General features: G+C 40.8%; 2 protein-coding genes across 18 annotated transcripts in view; one reads left to right on the top strand and one right to left on the bottom strand.

Annotated features, from left to right (window-relative positions):
- The window catches only part of SRPK2 (SRSF protein kinase 2), a 239,927-nt gene extending 237,191 nt beyond the window's left edge, over positions 1 to 2,736 (top strand). For all 13 annotated transcript variants that reach the window (XM_072759920.1, XM_072759931.1, XM_072759926.1 and 10 more), the window contains one exon: positions 1,103 to 2,736. In XM_072759920.1, coding sequence (XP_072616021.1) covers positions 1,103 to 1,287 — 185 coding nt within the window. In that variant the 3' untranslated portion in view covers positions 1,288 to 2,736. The remainder of the gene's footprint in view (positions 1 to 1,102) is intronic.
- A 2,396-nt stretch (positions 2,737 to 5,132) lies between these two features.
- Positions 5,133 to 24,207, bottom strand: part of KMT2E (lysine methyltransferase 2E (inactive)) — a 90,863-nt gene continuing 71,788 nt past the window's right edge. For 3 of the 5 annotated variants that reach the window (XM_026006073.2, XM_072759916.1, XM_072759917.1), the window contains 12 exons: positions 16,359 to 16,523; positions 15,745 to 16,053; positions 13,123 to 13,377; positions 12,822 to 12,966; positions 12,071 to 12,321; positions 11,653 to 11,709; positions 10,950 to 11,513; positions 9,631 to 9,917; positions 8,787 to 8,875; positions 8,558 to 8,683; positions 8,284 to 8,381; positions 5,133 to 7,409 (listed from right to left, as the gene is read on the bottom strand). In XM_026006073.2, the coding sequence (XP_025861858.2) occupies positions 5,895 to 7,409; positions 8,284 to 8,381; positions 8,558 to 8,683; positions 8,787 to 8,875; positions 9,631 to 9,917; positions 10,950 to 11,513; positions 11,653 to 11,709; positions 12,071 to 12,321; positions 12,822 to 12,966; positions 13,123 to 13,377; positions 15,745 to 16,053; positions 16,359 to 16,523 (3,861 nt within the window). In that variant the 3' untranslated portion in view covers positions 5,133 to 5,894. The remainder of the gene's footprint in view (positions 7,410 to 8,283; positions 8,382 to 8,557; positions 8,684 to 8,786; positions 8,876 to 9,630; positions 9,918 to 10,949; positions 11,514 to 11,652; positions 11,710 to 12,070; positions 12,322 to 12,821; positions 12,967 to 13,122; positions 13,378 to 15,744; positions 16,054 to 16,358; positions 16,524 to 24,207) is intronic. The other 2 variants (XM_072759919.1, XM_072759918.1) reach the window with 1 other exon arrangement.

Below are 24,207 nucleotides of genomic sequence, written 5' to 3'. Positions count from 1 at the left end.
GTGAGCCGGCCCAGGCATCCTGAGACGACCCTGGACGCACAGCACTGCTCGCCTCTTAGTGCGTATCGTGAAAACCTTCACTCGTGGCTTAGTGGAGCAAGGGGAAGGGGCGAGGAGATGGGGCGTGCGGCGGGTGCAGGCCTGGCGCTCTGGGCCGGCGCGCGGGGAGCGTGCATGAGGCCGCGAGTGCCCACGGGCCTCTGCATGGACGGGCCTGGGAAAATTTCTCAGTGGAAGAGGAAGGGACTTACTCCTAAAGGGTAACCTGACCTTTTAGTAGTTTGACCTAAAGCAACTTTTTCCCCTATTATGACAAAGGCTGCCCTGTCCTCGGACCATCTACATCGCTGTGCGTCACCATCAGGTCAGCCAGGGCTGGTTGTAACCTACTCTTTTTACGTTGCAGCCAACACGCTTTCAGAGTTCAACCTCAAGCTTTGACGTCCTGACCTCTTAGACCTGTCCCCGAGCGTGTAGAAATGAGCGCTGTTTGATTCAGGTTGGCGCTGAGCTGCGCCGCCCCGTGCGGGAGCCGCTGGTTGCTTGTGGCCCGTTACAGACAGACGGACCCTCGCGTTCCTCCCTCGCACTGAGCACCACACGTCGGGCTCGGTAGTCACGTCTAGGGAGCAGCTACGTGTCGAACAGTGAGATAAAGTCTGTCTGTAGCATCAGAAAGATTCTCCGAAACAGCACTGGCCAGAGGGCAAGACTCCTTTCTCTGTGTGGGTAACAGCAGAGGGGACGGGCCAGGGCTCTGTGCGCAGCTTGAGCTTCTCCTAAGCATGTTTACAAATTGTAGAAGAGCCCACAGTGGAGAGAGCGTGCCTTTGTCATTCTTTACAAATAAAAGACGTGGGGTGGGGGCACCTGGAGGAGCCCGGGACTCTTGATCTGAACCCCTTACTGGCACTTGCCAAGCTTCCGTGAACTGCGACACAGCCTAGAGACCTAGCGGTTACTGCTTGAGGGGAAGGCCGGCCTTTCCTGGCGTTGCTTAGTGTCGGGCAGGTAGGTGTCCGCCTCCTTGAACACCTGGCTGCACCGCCGGCGGGAAGCGCACACCCGAGCTCTCCTGACGGTGCCTGTTTCTTCCCTGTAGGAGAACTGCGGCATATCACCAAGCTGAAGCCCTGGAGCCTCTTTGATGTCCTTGTGGAAAAGTATGGTTGGCCCCATGAAGATGCTGCACAGTTTACAGATTTCCTGATCCCAATGTTAGAAATGGTTCCAGAAAAACGAGCCTCAGCTGGCGAATGCCTTCGGCATCCTTGGTTGAATTCTTAGCAGATTCTACAAATCGAGCATTCTGAGCTAGCAAATGTTTTCCAGTACATTGGACCTAAACGGTGACTCTCATTCTTTAACAGGATTACAAGTGAGCTGGCTTCATCCTCAGACCTTTATTTTGCTTTGAGGTACTGTTGTTTGACATTTTGCTTTTTGTGCACTGTGATCCTGGGGAAGGGTAGTCTTTTGTCTTCAGCTTAGTAGTTTACTGACCCACTTTCTTCTGGAAACAATAACATGTCTCTAAGCATTGTTTCTTGTGTTGTGTGACATTCAAATGTCAATTTTTTTGAACGAAAAATACTTTCCCCCTTGTGTTTTGGCAGGTTTTGTAACTATTTATGAAGAAATATTTTAGCTGAGTACTATATAATTTACAATCTTAAGAAATTATCAAGTTGGAACCAAGAAATAGCAAGGAAATGTACAATTTTATCTTCTGGCAAAGGGACATCATTCCTGTATTATAGTGTATGTAAATGCACCCTGTAAATGTTAATTTCCATTAAATATGGGATGGGGACTCAAATTTCAGAAAAGCTACCAAGTCTTGAGTGCTTTGTAGCCTGAGTTGCATGTAGCGGACTTGAACTGCTCCCAGGAGCCGTGCAGACCTTTCATTCCCTAACAGTCCTTTTTACATTGGATTTTAAACAAAGTGGCTCTGAGTTATGTCATTCCCTATATGGCACTTTAAAGCAAGAAAAGACACGCTTTCATTCTGAAATACGTATTATAGTTTTGGCACTCCCATTCATATTTTTGCATATTTTTAAAAGTACTTTAAAGGAAAAAGCAATTTCCCTTTAAAAATGTGATAGCCCGGTACCATGTGGTGTTGCCTCCTCCAAACACTGTAAGTTAAGCTCTACATAGATTAAATCGGACAACAAAACCATGTGCAGTGTGTGGAATGAGAAAAAATATATATATATCTATATTTTTTGGAAAAGTTTGCTTGTGTTTGTCCAAAACCCAGGTATGGTATGTTAGAGCAGCAGGCACGATCCTAACATCTGCCAGGTAGCAGGGATCACGTTTCTGTGTGGCTACGATAGTTTTACTAGCTTTTTCGTTGTCTTCCCATGCATCGAGGTTGAGAAAATGATTTTCCCTTTGCAGGTTGCACACAATTTTGTTTATGCATTTCCTTAAACTTGTAGAATCCAGGACACAAACCATAGTAGGCAATACCATTTTAGAATGTAATATACGGAGGTCTCTCTAGCCTCTTTTAGAAGTCAGTGGATTGAATGTCAGGTTTTTTTTAAACTTTCACATTCATTAAGGTGCCTCGTTTTTCTTGACTTTGTCCATTAACATTTATCCATATGCCTTTGCAATAACTAGATTGTGAAAAGATAACAAGTGTTGTAATAATAATCCATTGTTTGAGGTGCTTGCAGTTGTCTTAAAAATTAAAGTGTTTTGGTTTTTTTTTCCAGACATTGCCTTGGTCATTGGCCTGTATTTGAAGCGATAGAATCAACAAACATTTGCTCTCCTTTTAGTGTAGTGTAGCCCAAACTAAAGAAAGCATCAGCATTCCTGTCGCAGGAAACGTAGTTGTAGAACATGCATTAAGGCTATTATAAGGAAATCATTCATTGTTTTCTAAGAACAGAATGTGGGTTTAGAAGAATTGCTGTGTCGTACAGATTCACTACCTAGAATTGCAGTGATTCTTTTTCATTCACCTTCTATCAAAAAACAGAGGAATTACATTGTGTTCGGGCATTGCACATTTTTTTAAATCTTCTTAACAGTGTTCATCTTGAGGGAACAAGACACAGTCCTTTCAGGAGTTAGCATGATGTCACATGTGGCTGTGAGATAGAACATAAGCACTTCCTATGCATCGTGCATGCTAAGGGTTTCAGACGAGGCTGTAGGTTACCGAGTAGGTTCTGCGACAGACACCATGTCCGCAGGGACCATCCTTACAAGAGCCACCAAGGACGTCTTTGCCTTCCCTAACTCTGAAGCATCAATAGCAAGGTTTATAGCACACGTGAATGAAATCTATCCAATGCAGTTCTGGCTCATGTTAGAAAATAAACTAGATTGTTCGGAATTTGTAAAGATCTGTCCCTTCTAAATTTAAGAGCCTCGCTGGTTTACAATATAAGAAAATTGTTCTAGAAGGAGTATACATTTGTATTAGAAATAGTGTGGTTTTTAGCAGAATCTTGGTGGCTTGATGATAAAGAACACGTGTGAGCTGAGCGCCGCAGCCAGCTCGCTGGTCCGAGGGAGCATCCTGGCTTCTCCTCCCGTTAGTCCGGGTCAAGTCTTCACGGAAAAGGACAAGCAGCGGATCACACACGTGATTTCAGCAGAGGAGAAGCTTGGCTGCCTGGAGAGTAGAACTGCCCAAAGGCCGAAAAAAGCAAATTTAGACGCTTCAGGAAAGCATAAATTTTTCAGGTGAAAACTGATTTACTAACTTGCTTCTTCGTGTACCCGGATCATACTAACACGATAAACTACAGTTTCTCCTTGGGTAGAGAACTCCAATTTGTATTCGCAATTGAGATTATTCCTAAATTCCCCTTTTTCTTCCAGTAGTGTTCTTAAAACTTTAATGAAGTTTTGGCAGAGACCGTATTTGAGAGTGTGTGCGCCCTTCATCAAGGAGTCAGGGAATCCCGCGAGGTCCTGCAGGTCATGGAGAAGCTTCTCTATCGCTTATTTGTATAGTAGGCAAATTTATAACTGAGGAACTTAAAGTCCTTAGAAGGACAGTCCTTTTAAAGAGGTGACCAAGGCTGCTCGCTGTGCTGATGGTTAACCACCTCTGTTCGGTGAAACCGCGGGGCCGGACGAGGTAAAGCCATGTTTTCTTGGACAAGCGTGTCCTTAATGAACACCTGTGAGTAGAACGTTGTTCGCTAAAGTCAAGAAGGGCAAAGTTGACCTAAGTTCTCTTAAAATTTGAAGCTGATTAGAATTGAGCCCTGGACGCAGCAGTCTTCGTGTGCTGTCATGAGCTGGTTTTCAAAAGGAAATGGAAATTAAAGGTTACTGTAAAACCTGACTTTTCATTACTGCCAGATCTTATCCAGTCATTCTTAGTCTGCTTACGGTTTTCTCCAGTGCACAGCGGGTATATATGCTGTGCCAAACTATGTCAACTAGGTGAAAACTGGAAAAATGTGTTTGTGTCATTACTTCAGGTTATACTTAATTCTCCTAAAGGTAGAAGACAAAGGATTTTATTTTCCCAAAACAAAAGCTAGCATTGGGTATTTCAACGAAGTGTCCATTTGAGAGGCTACTTTTATTTCACTTGAGAACTCAAAGCATGCTGCTTTGTTCCTTTTAGTCTTGTATGCCCGAAACGAACTCCGAAGATCTACTACTGTCTTTTTAATAGTATAGCTAGATAGTAAACATTAATTTAGGGTTTTCAAGTAATTTTGATTGATCGGCAAGACCCTGCAGTCCTGCGTGCTCTACAGGGTACAAAATGAGGGATTTGGGTTGCCAGGCTGACTACACCAGACTTCCGAACCCTTGAGTTCTGGGCTGGAACTCAGCCACGGGCAGGGCTCGAACAGTAGGGGTTCGTTTCGCGTGAGGCCAGTTGGAAGTAAGTGTATGCCGCCTCCCCCAGCAAGGGGGCCTCCTGTGGCTTCTCGCTCCCGCACAAATGACCGGTAGGAGCATGACCGGTAGGAACAGCCCCTTACTCCTCCTGATGTCTGCTACGTCCAGCTGAGGTAGGTGGAGCTCAAGACACTGGAAGGCTCCTTACAAACTAGATCTGAAAAGATGGAACTTGTGTTAAAAACTCTTGTTTAAACAGACTCCAATCTCAGAAGTTGTACAGGACAATTTGGTAAAACTGACATAATTGTGATTTATTAACATGAATTAAAATGCCCAACCAGTGCTTCAATGTGACAGTATATTTAAAATAAAAAAGAAATTAAAGGCCATATACTGTACTACTTCCACAAAGATCACACAGTTTTGCAAAGACTTGCCGTATGTACAAAGCTATATATCAAATGAGAAAAGCTGTAAGCAATTATATACGCAAAAGAAATGCAGTATTTACAGTTTGTCAGGAGACATTAAAAATCATCTATACATTAAATTACATTTTGCTTGCAAATAACCGATAAAACAAAATGAGCCATGTCCACACCAAACTATAAAAATCTGTATTGCATTTTTTTTTTATACCTAAGATGCACTCACAGAACTGCTGACAGGGAAAAAAAAATGAAAATCCGCATAGTGCCATTACTTAGCTGTGTACTTAAATGCATATGTATAAAATAATATAGAAAACATTCACTAAATGAATTTTAACTGCAACAATAAAATTTAAAGATCATGTAGCCTCAAATCTACTGCCAGAAAAACAGCTGGAATGTTCACTTACAAAATAAAGATACCTAATACTGGCTTAACAGCACATTTTTTAAGGAGTTTTAAAAAGCAAAAATGGGAAAAATACAATGAAAGAGCACTGGTGTTTTTTTTTTTTTTATACAAAGTTTCATGTACAAGCTTTAAAAAGTACCTTAACAGGTACATATGAAATATACAGTTTATCTTACAGAACATTTTAAAAAATGTTTTTGGAGTCCATTTTAATGCCACCCTGAACCATGGTAATTGTTCTGAAATGTTGGTGGCACCTGTGCTCTGTGAATTGGAATCTGTCCCGGCACTGGAGATGCCTGCTGAGGTCCTTGAACCCCATGTGGCAGGGCCACAGAGCCAGGATGAGGACAGAACCCTGAAGCAGTAGGTGTTGGAATACTGTTTGGTCCTTGGGGCTGGAGATGAGGACCTGCGACTGGTAATGGACAATGTGGCCCTGTTGCAGAAGGCTGGTGTTGGGGTCCCGGTCCCAGAGTGGTGTGATGTGTGGCTTGGGAGGGATATGGTGGTACAGCTGGATGAGCACTTGAAGGAAAAAGTGGAGGTCCTTGATGAGGTGGATGGTGTAAGGCTTGAGCAGAGGCGGTGTGATGCCCAGAAGCCAAAACACTGGAGGGTGGCGGCGGAGGAGGTGGGGGGGGTGCCGAATTTACAACATGCTGGTGCTGTGCTGGTAGACCCTGGAGTCCTGTGGAAGGATGGGGAGGTGGCGGGTGGTGATGAGGGGCGGGACCAGGGGGTGGTGGGGGCGGGGGCAGATGGTGGCCAGCAGTTTGAGAATGAATGTGAGACCCAGGGGTGACGGCGTGAACGGGCCCGACTACATGAGCTACAGAGTGTTGCTGATGGGAGCTCGGCTGCTGCACGAGGTGCGGCCCGGGGGCGGGGGGTGGGGGCGGCGGGGGAGGAACCACGGCCGCAGGGCTTTGATGGTGGAGAGGAGGGTTGGGCGAAGCCAAGAAATGCCCTGGAGTGACGTGGTGGCCTGGGGCGGGCTGCTGGCCGCTGGCGCCAGGAAGGGCTTGATTTGGTCCCGATGCAAACACAGTCTGTTGGGAAAGACTACCTTTAAGCGGATTATAATTCTGAAAGTTCGCAGAGGGCTGCTGGTTTTGATAGTAAGACGAGGAGGAGGGGGGCGGAGGGGGTGGAGGGGGCGGTGCCGTGCTGCTCAGACCTGGGGGGGTAAACTGACTATATGTCGCTGAGGATTGTCCTGAGGGGGTCTGTGTAAATAGGGCTCCAGACGGGGCCTGCTGAGTACTGGCTTGAAGGTTCTGTGCCGCTGGGTAGAAATTTCTCTGAGGCTCTCGCTGAGGTGTTCCCACTTGAGGTGACTGTGAATGATGAGGCCTGTAGGGCGATCCCAGCTGCTGGGAGGGGGGCTTTGGTGAGAGATAACCGTGCTGCACAGGTGGGTGGGGTGTCGAGGACTTGGGAGGGTTTTCTACATGAGGGGACGGAGGACAGTGCAACTTCACTGGCGCGGACGGCAGCTTCTGTGAAAGTTGCTCGGATGCGCTTCGGACGAGTGGCTGAGGAGGAGGATTCTTGGCCAGCGCTTGGGTGTTACTCAGCAGCTGCTTCGGGTGGACTTCTGCTTTCAGGTGAACCCCGCTCTCGGCTTCCGACGCGGGCGCGCTCGCCTCCCAGTGTGAATCGGACTTGGTGGGTATTTTCCCTTGTGGCTGAACAGGAAGCACGGCGCCCGGGGAAGCAGGCTGTGGAAAGAAAACGGATCCTGTAAGACACGTGTTCTGTACATGGAGGACAGTTACCGGTGGTATTTAAGGTTATTTCAGGATCCCCTTTAGAAAGGGGTGGAGGATGAGACAGGTTGGAGAAGCCCAACACCGGGCTGCGGGAGGTGGGGTGGGGGGAGATACACCCAAGACAAAGACAGGCAGCCTTTTCAGTAGCTGAGTGAGTTCTGATGCTGAGCATAACCAGAAAGCCCTCGATTAATTTTTATTGAAGACAAGTTACGGAAATAATGGTCTTTACACTCAGTGTGCCTTTTTCCCCTAAGTGATCAAACCTGCTTCTGAGCCTTATCCTGAAAGAATTCTGGTAACCTCCAGCACTTGGCAAGTTTCAATTCCGTATCCTGCACCCAACCTAACGATCAACCGGTTTGGGTAAATTAAATGTGCTCGCCCAAACTGCTATAACCTCAAATGTCTTTTGTTCAAATATGAATAATCCAAGTACAAGACCACTGAAATGTATATGATGTTACATTTGAGGAAAAAAGAAAATCCATCTTCGATCCCTCATCTTTAGTTTCCACAGATCCTGGCACCAACGTGAGACCACCACATCTTCTTGAATCGGGATGGCAGTAGCATTTCTTTTCAATGAACTGGTCATCTGACCTTTGGTGTTAGAAAACGGACTGTTCAGAAAAGCCTGAATCTCCAGGGCTGACGGGTGGACCTCTAGGAGGAATACCGAGGTGCCGTGCACACAGGAGACCAGCCGGTCCCAAAGCAGCGCAAGAATCGCAAGCTGATCCTTGGCACAGCAGGAAAATCTCCGTGTGCACATTAGCGTCCACTTCTCTGAATGGCCACATTCAAAGGTCAATTGTATTACCTTGCTCATTTTTGAAGGGCTTTTACAAGTATTTTGAGAGGTGTCTGGGGATGGACATTCACTTGTAGTCATGGGTTCTGGATTTTCAGTGTCGGGATCTGTAAAGTAGAAGAAACCTGGAGTAAATGTAAAATTGTGCGACCAACACCGCCCAGTACTAACACTACAGAGCGGCATAAATTCTCTTCCAACCCACTTCTTAGAAAGGCGCTCTCCTTCCTGATTTAAAAAGGTTTTTAAAACAATAACCACGATAGGTCATCTGCTTACTGACCTTCCATAAGTTCACTGAAAGGAGGGACTGGGCCCTTGGGTTGCAACTGGGGAATGTGATTTGAATGAGATGAAGGTGAAGACGGAACATGACTCGGTGAACATGGGACACATGGTGACTCTCCCCCTAGAGACGAAGCAGACCCGAAGAGAATGTTAGCGCTGCCAAGAACGAGGGTGCAGAGGGGTCCGCTGGCTCCACTTCTCAGCAAAGGAACGAGCTCACTTACCACTGTCTTTATCTTTTCGATGATCGCTGAGAAGTAGCGCTCGCTGGTAACTCCTTTCTCTCACTTGCTCCACTGAGGTTGAAGCGGTCCTTGAACATAAAATCAATCATACCATCAGTTCAAGGAAGCTACTGCCAGCTAGATTATTCTTTGTCCTTGATGGCCAACATGTCCTCTCAGACCAAGGCTGTTGCGCTGCTGGGAAAATACTCAGGTGTAAAGCTTTGAACACAGCCTCCATTCCTTTGTCGCAAGCGATTTCTTGGTGACGGGGAGTGGGGGTTGAAGGGTGGTATATATCAGCATTCCAGACACCATGGCAGGTGCCAGATCTGACCTTGTGTCTGGACTGTAAGGCCAGCGGGAAGCTCTCGGGGGTGAGGGGACCCAGAGGCCAAGTGAATGGGCCCTTCTGCCCTTTGCCAAGACCCTTCCCACATCCAGCCTCAGCTGGTCCTACTGAAAAAAATAACTGGTTCTTCCTTTCTGTAACCGGTTTGGGATACAGGGAAACCACTGGCTGCAGACTAAGAGGACAGTTCTCTGGATAGGATATTTGTGGGGAAAATGTGAGAACTGTCAAAAAGGAAGCACAGCGGAGCCTTCACACAGGCAAACACAGGGCTGCCTGAAACCCTCTCGGCAGAGAGGATCTCTCCACGTTATGACCGCACCGTCTAGCCCCTTAGCCCAGGGCAACAGCAGCAGACAGGGAGAGAGTTCACTAATGAAAGCGTGTGCTTTCCAGGTCTAGCCGCTTTTAAAATCAGCTATGTAAAAGCTCCCGCCTGGATGACAAAGAACAAAGACAACTTTCATTCTAAGTTACACTACCCAGGCTTACCACTGAACTTCTGGTTCATTCTTCTCACTGGCAGGAGCTTCCTTAACAGGACAGTTATTGCTGGTTTCTTCCGAAGTAGCACTATAGGCTGTAGCTGGTGCTGGTAAAGGCAGGCTAGCTGTGCCTTCTAGCTGCTCCCCACTCTCGCTCCTGCTGGCACACCCGTCACCACTGTTGCTTGAGTTGCCACTTGCGTGAGGCGACACACTAACCAGGGGAAAGTGCTCTGCCTTAGAGCCACTTTTCCTGGCTTCACGCTGTCTCTTACGGTATTCTAATAGAGAAACCTTGAAGCAAGAAAGATAAGGAAAAGCAAATCTTTCATTTTTGTTTTATAGGTCAGAGTCAATCTATTCTTTTTTTTTTCTAAAGAGAATTACTATATTTACATTAGGAAAATTATGTAAAATAATTTGATTTTTGAACAAATAATAATAATAATTAACAATTATCAATGCCTATTATATGCCAGGCATTGCATTTAGATGATTTACATACATTATCTCATTTAATCCTCACAACAACCCTATGAAATAGGTATATTATCATCCCCATTTTACAGATGAGGAAATTGAGTAACTCACTCACTCACGGTCACACAGCTGGTGAGTGTTGGAGCCGGGATTCGAACCTAGGTCTTACTTGAAAGCCCGTGCTCTTTCCACTATACTACATTGCTTCCCACAAAGTTGCCAACTGGACTCTGTTACAAAAATTAAAAGCACACATCACTAAAATTCTTTGACTTGCAAAGCAATAAGCCTATTAACAAATAAAATAAATGTCGTCGTTTATCCCATTCCTATGAAATAAGGCATTCTAATTTTCTCAGTATGTCTGCCCAACCAAATGATGGTGGAATGTCAGGGAACTTACATTATTGTTTATAGAACATTCTCAAAATACTCCTATCCGTGGCCTAAAGACTATAGGTATTATGGATGAAGAAAGAAGCATTTCTCCAATACAAGGCTGGCTGTTCTATGGCAAGTAAGGATAAGAAGAACACAGATATTATTCAACTCTGTTTATTTGGCCAGGAAGTGGTTATTTTGAAGTTACTCTTTCAGTGAAATAGATCACCTTGAGGTTTCGATCTCTGAAACCAAGCTTAGAAGCATTTTCCTTATCACTAGAATGTTCTACTTCTCTGTAAACATTTTCTAATTGAGCATTTACAAAAGGTTTAAAAATGTACATATAAAAAATTTAACTGGAGTACGAATGCCTTACATAACACATAGTATAACTGCTAATAACCCTCAGGAGGAGTATGAAAAAGACACTATTAAAAGGACTAAAATCGTTAAATTTGTAACCTTTTTCTTTTGTGGTGGATTCTGGGGTGTGCAACTCCCGTCGATCAAATTGTCATTAACAGTCCGTCCGAAACCAGAAACAAGCCCATCTTCTGAAGTACAAAACACAGGTGTTTCCATAAATATGCCTCTAGTATCATCCTGCATCAGGCACTTTGACTCACTTATTCGGAAGCCTCCTCCAACCTCCAACTGATGGGAGGGTGTCAGGTCCCTCAAGTTAGAGTTTACTGAGAAGTTAACTCCTGTTCTGTCAGGACTCTTTACCCAGGAAGAATACATTGTGCCCCGTCCAGAGTGAGTAGATTCCAGTTGGCTGTTAGAATCAGTCCTGTCGTGTGTAGGTGGTTCCATGGTTTTATGTAAGGCAGTTTGCTCAATTGCATCGAGTCCCAGTTGAAGGTCTGACACAGATTCCTTTTCTCCAGGGCACTGCCTGTTGACTTCAGTCCTACTCCTAGGGCTGGTATAACCAATAGTCTTGATTTCTTGCAGACCCAGGTCCGTTAAATTGGAATTTCTAAAAGGCCCCAAAGTTAACATGGTTGAAGATCGGTCATATCCCTGTTTGTAGAACCAAAACAAAACAATGACACAAATAAAAACATCTTGAGACTACTTATTTTAAAATCTCCCAATATTTAAGCAAAATAATGATAAGAGGAAGAGGTCACCAATTTAATTTTTTTGAATAACTCCTTACCTCTTGATTATAAGTGCGTCTCTTAATTTCTGGAGAACTTTCTGGGGAAGAAATATTCTATATAAAAGAAAGAATTAGAATTGAAAGTTAAAATCTGTAAATCCATGATATTTATAGAAATGAAAACTTATACAGACTTTGGTTTAAGGTCCAGTTGATACACATAGCCATTTAGTCTGATACTAAGTATCAACAACATGAAAGTTTTATGTGATAAAACTTTTAATAAAAATGTAAATATATAAAAAAAAATGTAAATATAAAAGTTTAAATTCATATAAATGCATGTTCCAAATTTGCCCTTTTGGTTTCTTAAAAACGGTCTTTTCTTACTCAAAGCACAATAGTTGTTAAGGGGGGGGAGGGCTGTTAAATATACCATCCCCACAGGTTTTCTTTTCCCATTTAAATGTCTCACCTCAAAGTGCATGGTATTTCCTGGTGTGCCAGGAGTTACTGGGGTAACTGGTGAATATATAGGCTTATAACCATTTCTGCAAGCTTCGTCATCTGATTTTCCCCGTGGCGGAGTGGCGAACGATGGGTCCGTGGGAGTGATATCTGTGTGAGTTGGCGTAGCATACGGTGAAGGAGTAGGTGTGGAGGTTTCAGAGTAAGCAGAATCTAGCAACTGATAAAGCCTTCGTTTTTTCAGTGGTGTAGTTAAATCTGTTGGTGCAATAATAATAATAGACATTGTATTGCTGGCATTTGCTATAATCTGTAATATATTCTGGGAAAGACCAAAACACCAACAACAGTAATTCTTGATGACTTTCACCAACTCAATTTCAGGGTTTAAAGATTCTACTAACACGAAACACTCTCTCCCCACCCGCACATGAATTAATTTTACTATTACAGCACGAAGCATCTTGCCAGATGGCCTACGGGCCTAGAGTCTGAGAAGTCTTACAACTACAGATGTTAAATTGATTTCTAAGACTTTGTTAAGATCTGAGAAACAGCCCAAACACTGATCCATAAGACCAAATATACATGGTACTGCAAATTAAGGTTTTCATGTTTATCTTCATCCAAAAGGCTAGAGGACAGAAAAAATAAAATGTTTCTTTTATAAAGTGTATAACAACTAGAATGTCTCTGTTATATAAAGCTGTATATATCCTGCCACATTCTTCACACTAAACACTCAAAAGAAATTCTACCTGGAAGGGAACAGCTATCATTTAGGAGCAGTGGACTTTTACTTTCACCATTGACTGTAGGACTTCTGGATCTTTCTTGACAGGGTGAGTTAAATCTATGTAAAATTGCGGAGTTTTCCTCTTCTAAGGCTTGCTTCAACCATCGCTGGAATACATGACAAATGAATAGAAATCAATTTGTAGCTGTTTATATAGCTTCTAAATGTAGAGCTGATTCTAAAAGCATTTCACTACCAGGAATGGTAGTAAGGAGACTGGCCTTGGGCTCATCCTAGGTTTTTATATCCAAAGAAAAGTTTACCTTCTTGCATGAGCCAGAAATGTTTTCAGTAGGTTCTTTTCTTCTCCTTTTTTCTGAAAGGAATGGTGACGTAAATCTAATATAGTGCTTAGGAGTAGAGTACACGTGGGGACTGTAAGTGAGACCTGGTAAAGAATTGAGCTGGGTAGCTAACACTTCAGGATCTGTAGTTATGCGCAGAGGCCTTTCTGAAAGGCTGTCTGAAGGTTTTCCTGTCTTCTCATTCTTCTCACTTAACCATTCATTGACCAAGTGCTAGAGAAAGAAAAATTTGCATCAATTGATATATAATTACACATTCTTCTATAGAACGTTGTGATAACAAATTTGAAATTGATATATTATCCAAAATGATATGCTGGGTAATGTAAATCATTCATAGATGATGTCCAAAAAATCAAAACGTCATTCTACATTTCTTTGGTTAACTTCTGCTCCTACAATTTTTTAAACAATAGTACTTTGTCAGGAAGAAAACACATGGTACCTTTTGAAATATAGTAAGGTCTAAGAGACTTCAGTATATTTTATAAACACAAACACTAAATTTAGGTTTATTACGGCTTCTATTATCAGTCTGTAAGAATAATCTGATATTATGCAGTGTTTTTCTACCCTGGCTGCCTATCAAAATATCCAGATGAATATACATTAAGAAGAAAAAAAAGTGTGAGAATTGACCATCATTATTTGAAAATTTACACAGTCCCTTTTAAATTAATTCTGTTGATTTTTTTAACCTACAGTGTATATATAATTATCTTTATTAGCTCTATTGAATACACCTGATCCTAAAGTATAATGACTACTCACTTTTTTTGTTGTCTAGTTATTGTTTCAAGTTCAATTATAATGGGTGTGGAAATAAGGATTACATCTGTCAGCACAAGCACATTTTGTTTGCTGTGTAGGTATATGTTTTCTATCTGGTTATCAAATATTTTTATTTTTACTCTATAAAAATCTAAAAGCAGTATATGCGTTCTCACACACACAGACACACATTAAAAAATAATGTCTTCCAGTGAGAATCATCATAAACGTTCTAGTATCTATTTTCTCTTTCTCCCCCAATGTATGTACAGCTGTGTATCCTGGACAAACAACAGGAAGCACAGAGAATCTGCGGCTAGACTGCTGAGTATGAGTCCTGGCTTTGCCACGTACACCATGACTTCAAGTTACATAACTTTTCTACATCTCAATCCTTATCTGTAAAAGGAGGGTCATAACAAACTAGCTCTACACATAAGGTTACTGTGAGGATTAAAAGAGCTAAATAACATTTAGCTCTCCAAATGGTATAGTATCTGGCACAGAGTAAGTGCTATCCCCTATTTACACTACATGGAGCCTTTACATTAGAGGAAACATGATAATTTGGTATTCAAACAGTATGTTGTTTAAAATCGTATAAGAGTCTACATCTCAGACCAGGAATTTAAGTAAACTAGTGATGCCACAATAATTGAGGCATATAAAAATTAAAAGGCAGGTTTTATATCATTTGTAGTCAAGAAAGTAGCTTCTCTTTTAAACATGAATTTTTCTTTTCACTAATCTAAATTACAAAGAAAAGTTGCAAGAAAAGTTGCAATTATTTTTTGTCCTTCCAAAGTGGGCAAAAATAACTGCTCATTGGTTTCTAATTCCAGCATAATTAACATACATTTAACTGCTCATGGTGAAGGCAAGTGTTGGCTTGCTTGTTCAAGATCCAAGGGGCGGTAAGGAAGAGTACTGACTTCCAATCAGAACTGTGCTCAGATCTCTCTAACCCTCTGACTCGCCATTAAAGTATACTCCCAGGTTCATCCTAGATGTTTGCGGAATATACTTCTGGTCTCATAGTACCAAACTGTACCGGATCCAGTAAGAATAAAGACAAGATAAATTAAATTTCAAAACATTTTGTTTATATAAGTGTACGAGAAGAATCCAATTATGATCTAACACCTCCCCAAAGAGCCTAAGGAATTACCACTTGATACCTCTGCTCCAGTCTACTATACTCCACCAGGGGTTGGGGGCACTTCATAAGGATGTTCTGTTATTTCTGAGCTATAAAGCTCAGGTTGGTTTATCTCAGTGAATAGTTTCCCATAATTGCTTTCCCATCATTAGGTCTGAGAGTAGGTTTTCAAAGATGAATAAGCTCCTTTAAAACTACCCTTCCTTATGGCAATCAACAATTTCTTCATATTTAATTCTTCTCATCTGTCTATACTGTGAAAATTAGAGGAAATACAAAGAATAAAAGATGACATGTAAAACTAGTTGTTACTACAAAGTGTCAATTTAGTACATATGGTAGGCTTAAAAAATTTTTTTGATAAATTCTTAAAATCATTACATGGTGATTAGCAATACTAAAAGGAAGTCTTGATATATACCAAATATTATAACTCTTTGTAACAACAGTACAAACATTTTTATTGACTGATCTTACAGTTTTGTGATTCTCATTCTTAGTTTAGTAACTTTACTAAGTGTAAAAACTAGGCCTCCTGTTTTGTTCCTTAACGAGATGTTACAGAGACTGAATCTTAAAAACACAAATATGTTTAACATCTTAACACACTGTCATTAGGAGAGAGTCCCCAAGCTCCGGAAGAGCCCTACCTTCTTTGTTTTAGGGTACTTCGCAGGACACTTAGTAAGTGCTGGGACTTCAGTTTCTGGAATCAGTTCTGCTAGTGCAGTTTCAGTTTCTGGTTCTATTGCAAGTACAGTATTTTCAATATCATTCTGTTGTGAAGTGACTTCTAGATCAGGAGAAGATGGCTGGATATCCGAACACATGCTAACAGTCCTGTGTCTCCGACGCTGCTGGCCAATGTGAGTCCGACTCCGAGAAAAACTTTTTCTCTGTTTAGTCCTATTCACTTTGGCAGGGGTTGGCTTGCTAGCAGTTTCTTCCTTTGCTTGTTCCTAATTCAAAATACAGTAGAGTGGATCTTTTGATTCTATGTTTACAGAAGTGAGAAGCTGAAATCTGAACACATTAGTCTACTTCAGAAGCTAATTTCCTCCTTAAGTTTATGAATTCTGATATATACTAAGTTCACTTAATTTTTTCTTATTCTAAAACAAAGCAAATTCTCATGGGATTTGAAAAAATGCACCTGAACAGCATTAGACATTAAAAATTCCTTACAGATATGACTAAATCAGGTGTGCCATTTTTGTTAGAAAGTGCTTAAGCATGAAAACAAAACTAAACCAGAGTAACATACCTGAAGAACTTCAGCATCGCTGACAATCTGTGCATCTTTACATTCAGTTTTCACTTCAGTTTTGGCTGTGCTGATCCTTTCCAATGCTTGTTCCCTCCTTTTCTCTCTTTTTTCAAGTCTCGCAAAAGCTTGCAGAATTGCTTCCATTTTCCTTTCTTCTCTTGTCTACAAAAGTTAAATTTCAAGTGGCATAATAAATGTCATTGCGCTGCAGTAAAATTCAAAAGTCCCAAATGTTCACGGGAAATGGAAAAAAAACTTCTACGATGACGTTAGCAAAACATTTCTATTGATGACAGTCTGGGGGGCATATATTCATGCGAGATCCTTCAGAGTCTGAAACATTTCAGGAAACCCTGTCATTACAAATATGTTTCATGAAAGGACTACTTGGATGATTGTGAACAATAAGAATAGAGCAAAACCAAAATCAAACAAAGAGGCATAAAAAACTACTTTGCTTTACCTAACTGAAAATCTTTCTTGATAATAGAGAAGCTTAGTTAGCCCTTCTTAAAATAAGATTCAAAGTTCCTAAGGTAATGAATATTGAAAAGATTACACACTCAGAAACTTAGGGAGTAAGTATTAATTATTGACAACATGTGACAGGATATTACAGGGTTAAGTCCTGGGTTCAAATTATGACTACTAGTCATTTACTCTTTGTGACCCTAGGCAACCCTAGTTAACCTTTTTGAGCCTCTTACAAAATGTGGATAATCATAATTACACTTCCCTGAATCGTTATTAAATTCACATAGAAAATATCTGTGCAGCTTGCCAACAGCACTTGGAAAAGAGTAGGCGTTCCATAAGTGTCAGTTAATATTTGTACTTCAGCTTTCTTGTTCTCCGTTACAATTCTTTTTTTTTTTTTTTTTAAAGATTATATTTATTCATGAGAGACACAGAGAGGCAGAAACACAGGCAGAGGGAGAAGCAGGCTCCATGCAGGGAGCTTGATGCGGGACTCTATCTCAGGGCCCCGGGATCACAACCTGAGCCAAAGGCAGACACTCAACCACTGGGGCACCCAGGTGCCCCTCCGTTACAGTTATTACAAGGCATTCTTCTACCCTCTGACCTTCCTGTCTTTCACCAACAGTTGAAGGCAGGGGCTGAGGGTCAAGCCAAAGTGCCTTTGTCCCTCAGTTCTCTCTGGAGAAAGAATATTAAAAGCAAGACCCAGAGCCTTGGCCTGTGGGCCTGGCAAGTGCTTCATCTTTTAACCAGAAACAGGAAGCACTTCCATTCGCTGTCCAGTTCTCTAGACGAAAAGAACCAGGTCCTGAGTCTCCAATCCATTTGGCTTTCCTCACCTTCTGTTAGTGAAACTGAAGCTCGGGCTGCATGGGCTTCTCCACACTGAAGCTTTAGTTTCCGTAATTATCGGCAGGGATTCAAGCATTAAGACACCTACACTCTGGAAACCACAGCTTACTGTATTTTTTCACTTTTAAAAAGATTATTTTAGAGCATGTGCATGAAGTGGGGGACGGGGCAGAGAGAGGAGAGCAAATCCACAAGCGGACTCCTCGGCTGGGCAAGAAGCCTGACATGGGGCTGCATCCGAGGACCCTGAGATCATGACCTGAGTGGAAATCAACAGCGAGCCACTTAGCTGAGCCACCCAGGTGCCCCCCTCTCTCCATTTTTTCCACTCAGTAAGGGGACAAAAATAGCCTGTCAACAGAACTCCTCTGATAGTACTGCTAGGCCTCTAGTTGGTCACAACAAATGCCGCACTGCAAACTTGTCACTCATCATAACCTACCATCCTCACTTTATATTGCAGATAAGAAAACTGAGGTGCACAGAGGTAAGGTTGCTTGTCTGGATACACACCTGCATCTTACTTCTCTTGCTGTGGGATGGGTAACTTAACACTAAAATATACAGCACAGGCAACAATGGTCTTTTCACTGGAACTGGAAATTTATTCAAACCCCTTTAATCTTATGTCTCTTTAAAAAACCCTGTAACAAAAAATGATTTTCCTAACTGCTTCACCTGTTGAACAGGAAGGAGGTAATGAGGGATAAGAAGGGGTTAACTATTGTTATTTTCTCTATTCAAAAATTTTAAAATAGATCTGACAAAAGCACGTTTTCCCAGAAGAAACAAACTGAGCAAGAATCATTTTATACATAAAGAATTGCCAATATTTATTCACTTGTTTTAGACGGTTAGAGTAGGGGTCAAAGATAAAATTATTTGATGTAAAGACCAAACTCTTTCGATTACAAACTGAACTCCTGGGGCACCTGGGTGGCTCAGTCGGTTAAGTGTCCAACTCTTGATTCTGTCTCGGGTCATGATCTCAGGGTTGTGAGGTCCAGTCCTGCTTTGGGCTCTATGCTCAGCGTGGAACCTACTTAAGATTGATTCTCTCTCCCTCTCCACACCCCACCCCCAGCTTGCTCACAAGTGCATGTTCTCTCAAGAAATAAAAATATTAAAAAAATATATATATATATATAAAATGAACATAAATACTGAACTCCCTTGTAAACAATACCACTAATTGACAGTTAAAGGAAAATACTTTAGAGATGACTCAATCTTTTTGAGCTAGTCAGGATCTTTAAAAAAATCTAGTCCTGTGCTGCTAAAGGAACCAAAGCCCATGTGTATTAGATGACTCATTCAAAGGCAGAGCCATAATTATTATCCAAGTTTCCTGCCTCCCAATTTACTTATTCCAATTAACCATCACTGACATTACATAAAGCAAAATAAAGCATAATCTTCCCACATTTACTACAACTGTCAACTGAAAGCACCTTTAATACACTCTCATCTTTAAAACACACAAATGTTGGAAATGTAAGCATGCCCTTGATTTTCTACATTAAAAAAATCATTAATACTCCAGTCTGCTTTTATTTTAAATTCTGCAAGGTTCATATGTCATTCGGTATTTGTTTTCACCATCGCATCTAACACATTCTTTGACACATAACCACACACAGTTTATCTATCAGTGATTGAAAACTTGCCAGTTTTATAGACCTAACTGAAAAATAATCAGTTTTATATATAGCTTGGGGTAATTACAGTTTACGGAGGGGATTAGAGAAATTAGGAGTCCTAATTAACCCCAGCAGACCCTAACACCTGTGTCTGATGTAGTTCAGATTATACTTGTCACGTATGGCTACTGCTAAGACCTGCGTGTTCTGGAACCATGACTCATTCCAAGCCCATAAGCAGACCTCAGAACTGTATATTATCTGTTAACTGGGCAATCATAGATCCTGATACAGAATTAGATTTTCCTTTCAGGAATATTACAGTGGCTTTTGACCTACTGTTAATGCTGGAGTACTGGGTGTTAAACTCAACTATGAAGGATCCCTGATGAAATCAATCAACAGATTGCTTTTATGACATATATCTTATTTATGATCTTATAGAGCAAATACAGAGTACTGTCGTTCCTGCAAGCAGAAGAAAGTCTGCTTAATATCCCTTTCGAGGATTTTATCACCTGAACAGGTATTTTTAAAATTTGTATTCCAGTTCTGTGCTTCCATATATAAACACATTGGAGCACGAATCTGACTTGAAATGATAAAACTTGATATACTTGCAAGAGACTATGAAGATCTTGTCTGAGCTTCCTTTCGATAAATGGAGAAAAGGTAAGGTCCAATATAGTTCAAGGGGTACATAATAAGGAACACAGATTAAAGTTTTATATAATATTGCAACTGAAAAACTAAACTCCACTGGGTAAATTGTTGTAATTCATCCCAATTAGAGATAACTGGTAATTTTTCACTGAGTGAAGAATAAGTCAATGCCACTGTAGGTGTACCACAGCAGCTTTAAAGAGATATGCTTAGCAGCAGAATGAAAGAAATGAGAAGAAAACAAAATGAAGACCTCTAGGGACTTGTGATTTATTTATTATTATTATTAATTATTAACCTTGCTAATGGGTAGAAAGTGGTTCCTAAAAGAAAACACTTGCTTTTATTTAAAAGAAAGGGAACTAGAGCAGGGTCAGCTTGCCAAATTTACCCTACCCACAGGCATGAAGTAGAGAAAGTAAGAGACTCATCAAATAACTCTGCTTATCCTCTTGAACAATAGTTAGAGATTAATTTATTAATCTTTAAAAAAATGCTTAAGATTAAAAAAAATAAAAAATAAAAAATGCTTAAGATTACTGATTAATAAAATAATTCCAAAATAATAAGTATGACTTGTGGGGTACCCCGTTTCTTCTCTACCACATGATGGTTCAGTGTATCTCACAGTACTGCTTTCTCTTTGGTATTTCTTATTCCATGCATGCCATTCTCCATGACAGCTTCTGCAGAACCTTGCCGCCTTTTTCACCCAGTACCTTCAACTGTCCTCAGCATATAGCAAATATTCACGGATTTGCAAAATGAGTAAGAATTGTGTATGTGTCACTATTGTATGAAGGCATGAACGAAGTATTTTAACAAGATTTTGGAAATCTGGAATTTATTACAAGGCAGCTAAAGCAGAGTATCCTCACTTTGAACAGAGTACCAATAAAAATAAATGGGTTCCCTTTTGCTATTCAATACCATAATGTCATTCATCACTTATCTTTAGAAACACTAAGCTCTGTGATGTGAGAAAATGGGACCTAAGAAAATTAAAATTAGTAACCGACCATCAACTTAATCATGTTACAAGGAGAGAAAAGTGATCAGTGATATATTTCACATGTCATCAGATGACTTTCTTGGCAAGAAATTTAATGATATCTTACTAGTAAAATTTCTTCTGCATCTTCTAAAGCAATCTTCTAAGTCAGGTGACTTCCTAAAGACATTAGGAATAGCAGGGATTCTTTATTTTCCCACAGTGTTCCATCAAATAAAAATCTAGGATGTCAAAGGTATCACCATAAACAAGTTGCAACGGTGTCTAAGTTTATGAAATGGTTCCATAAAACAGAAATTCTCAAATTTTTAAACATACTATGTATATATACTGAGAAACAACACTGGGCCCTGAAGCACTGTTTACTAACTCAACTGGCTACAGAGCTCCTATTTGCACAGAACGTATCAGAATCTGGTGGACTAATTTCTGATGTGATGGATGTTATGGAGAAACCTGCATCCTGGAAGGCCTCCAGGACACTACCTGGCCTATAAGGAATCTTCAATTAGTTCACACTTAGAGGCCTACCTAGATCTCTAAAGGACTGCCACAAACATTTAGTAGGCTTTTACTGACCACATACTTTATAAAAGCCAGGCATTTTTTCCGCAGGTGCTGTGGCTATAACAATTAACAAAATGACAAATTCTCACCCTGTGTAGTTGATATATACAATACCAGATTTTCCTAGCTGCTTGACAAGTTGAAGCATGTCATATAACCTAGGTGACCATCCTTTCATATCCTTTTTGTTGTTTCTTAAATATTTTTTAAGATTTTATTTTTCACTTATTTGAGAGAGCGAGCATGAATAGGGGGGCTGGCAGAGAAGCAGACACCCCACTGGGCAAGGAGCTGGATGTGGGGCTCAATCCCAGGACCCTGCGATCATGACCTGAGTTGAAGGAAGATGCTCAACCAACTGAGCCACCTAGGCACCCGTTTCTTAAGTGTGAAGGCCTTCTGAACCATCTTCCTGGATTCCAATTTAAGCAATCTGACTACAGTGTATCATCAAATATTACCAAGACTATATCCCCAACATATAATCTTTGCATAATGCCATGGAAAATTCTTTTAAAAACATAGTATCAGAAGATACTTTAGGTGGTTCTTTTTATGCTATTATAAATTGGGAGGGACAAGCCTCCTTTTTTATTTAAATCTTATAAAAGCTTTATATTTTAATAGATCAGCTGTTAATTCAACAAAATACAGTGAGCTTCCAGTGTCTAACTCCCTGCTGTACAGTGTCTACCTCTGATGAGGTTGTGGTCACCTCACCCCCTACTGTATACCTGGGGGCATCCACTCAGTAGTATACTGGGTTTTAGAATTAGGTAAGTAAAAAACAGCCCACTGTATTTCAACTGCCATAGCTTACGAAGACTCATTTTAAAATTCTCCAAAGTCCATTCCAACCCACTGCCAATAAGTATTTACTAGTTAAAAAGCAAATGTCAGGAACTATTTAATTATATACAAGTTTGCTTTTGTAAGTAGGTAACAACTTTTTAAGGGGATAAAAATGAAGAAGAAAAATGTTAATAAAAGACTATGCACTGTAATTGTTTCTGTAAATGCTCCTGAGGGCAGAGACATTGTCTTCTTCCACTCTCACCAAAGAGAACAACCAACCAAAATAATACATCTACTGGTGCAATTTTTGGAAACTGAGTAAAATGCTAAACACTAGACTGTGTATGAAACTGCCATGTACGTAGGTAAATACTGTTGAATCGACAATTTCATATGGTTTAAGCTATACTACAAAAGGATGGGCTGAGGTATATTTGAATTTGGACATTACATAGTATTCATCTGGAAGGAAGATAGGACTATATCTCTATCTCAAATATACAAGAGAAGGAGTATCTCCTATTACATCCACAATGATTTAAAGTCTGTCCTCTCACAGAAGGAAATTTCAGTCTGTTTAACATAAGTTTCTCAGGAGTTGTCCTTAATCTTTCTTTCCAACTACTAATGTTAACCAACACAAAAGGCAGACACTAAAGGGGGATTAATTTTTTCAAAACCAATTATTTTGTTCTGGGCAGCCCCGGTGGCTCAGCGGTTTAGCACCGCCTTCAGTCCAGGATGTGATCCTGGAGACCCAGGATCGAGTCCCACGTCGGGCTCCTTGTGTAGAGCCTGCTTCTCCCTCTGCCTCTCTGTGTGTGTGAATAAATGAATAAATAAATAAATAATTTTTTTTAAAAAAACAACATACTTTGTTCCTTACAAATACTAGTATGTTGGCAGGGTTGGGGAGACCATGCCAATTGGCTAAGTATTTCATATCTCTTCAAAACAACAAATTCTAAACTCTGATAATTTTCAAGTTTACATTTTTTTGTATGAAAAATACCCAGCTGCACAGCCACTACCTTAGAGGCAGATATTAAAATGAATATGCTAAAATGCATACAAATGGATTCCCTTTTTATCTGTCCAAAGTTCATCAGCAAAAGGGTGTTTCTATTTTCTTCTGGGATCTGAAAATGAGGATGTTCTAAGTTCACAGATTTTCTCAGCATTAAATGTAGCCCCACAGTCATAAAAGCTTTTTCAAAAATGTAATTGGAGTAATATTATTGTAAGGGCATTAAACTCTTTTAATTTCATGATGTTTTTTAGAGTAGTCATTATAGCCCTTAAAGTCACTTGTGAAAGAGGTTCTTCCTACCAGACACATGCCTCATCCAAAACCCAGTGATACTCTACAATGGTTTTGCAGTCTAGTACAAATACACTGCTCTGGCAATTGTGGAACAAATGGACCAATACTGAAAATCTAGTCAAGAGAAGGCCACCAATAATTTGGGTAGGTTCATAATTTAGATGTAACCAGATCTTGAAAAGGGTTCAAGGTAATTCCTTTAAGCATAGGAAAAAAACTCCTCCCCTCTTTTATAACCAACCTCCTTGAGTACTTTATCCTATATAGTTTTTTGTCTCTCTGATATCACCCGGTCCCCTCAGAACTGTGCCTCTGAAATCCAGACACTGTGAAACAGTTCCGCATTGCTCTCAGAGTTGTGAACATCAACAATGAAATAATGTTGGAGGAATGACCATCCAGGCAATAAAACACACAATGATCCAAAGATCCTACCCCTCCCTACCCTAAGTATATGACACTGAGATTCCTTGGAATACAACATGAAAATCACACATAGGAAACAAGGAAGCA

This window comes from Vulpes vulpes, chromosome 5 (genome assembly GCF_048418805.1).
Source record: "Vulpes vulpes isolate BD-2025 chromosome 5, VulVul3, whole genome shotgun sequence".
Classification (NCBI taxonomy): Eukaryota; Metazoa; Chordata; class Mammalia; order Carnivora; family Canidae; genus Vulpes; species Vulpes vulpes.
Note: the sequence above shows the minus strand (reverse complement) of the source record. Positions and strands in the feature narration are given on the sequence as shown.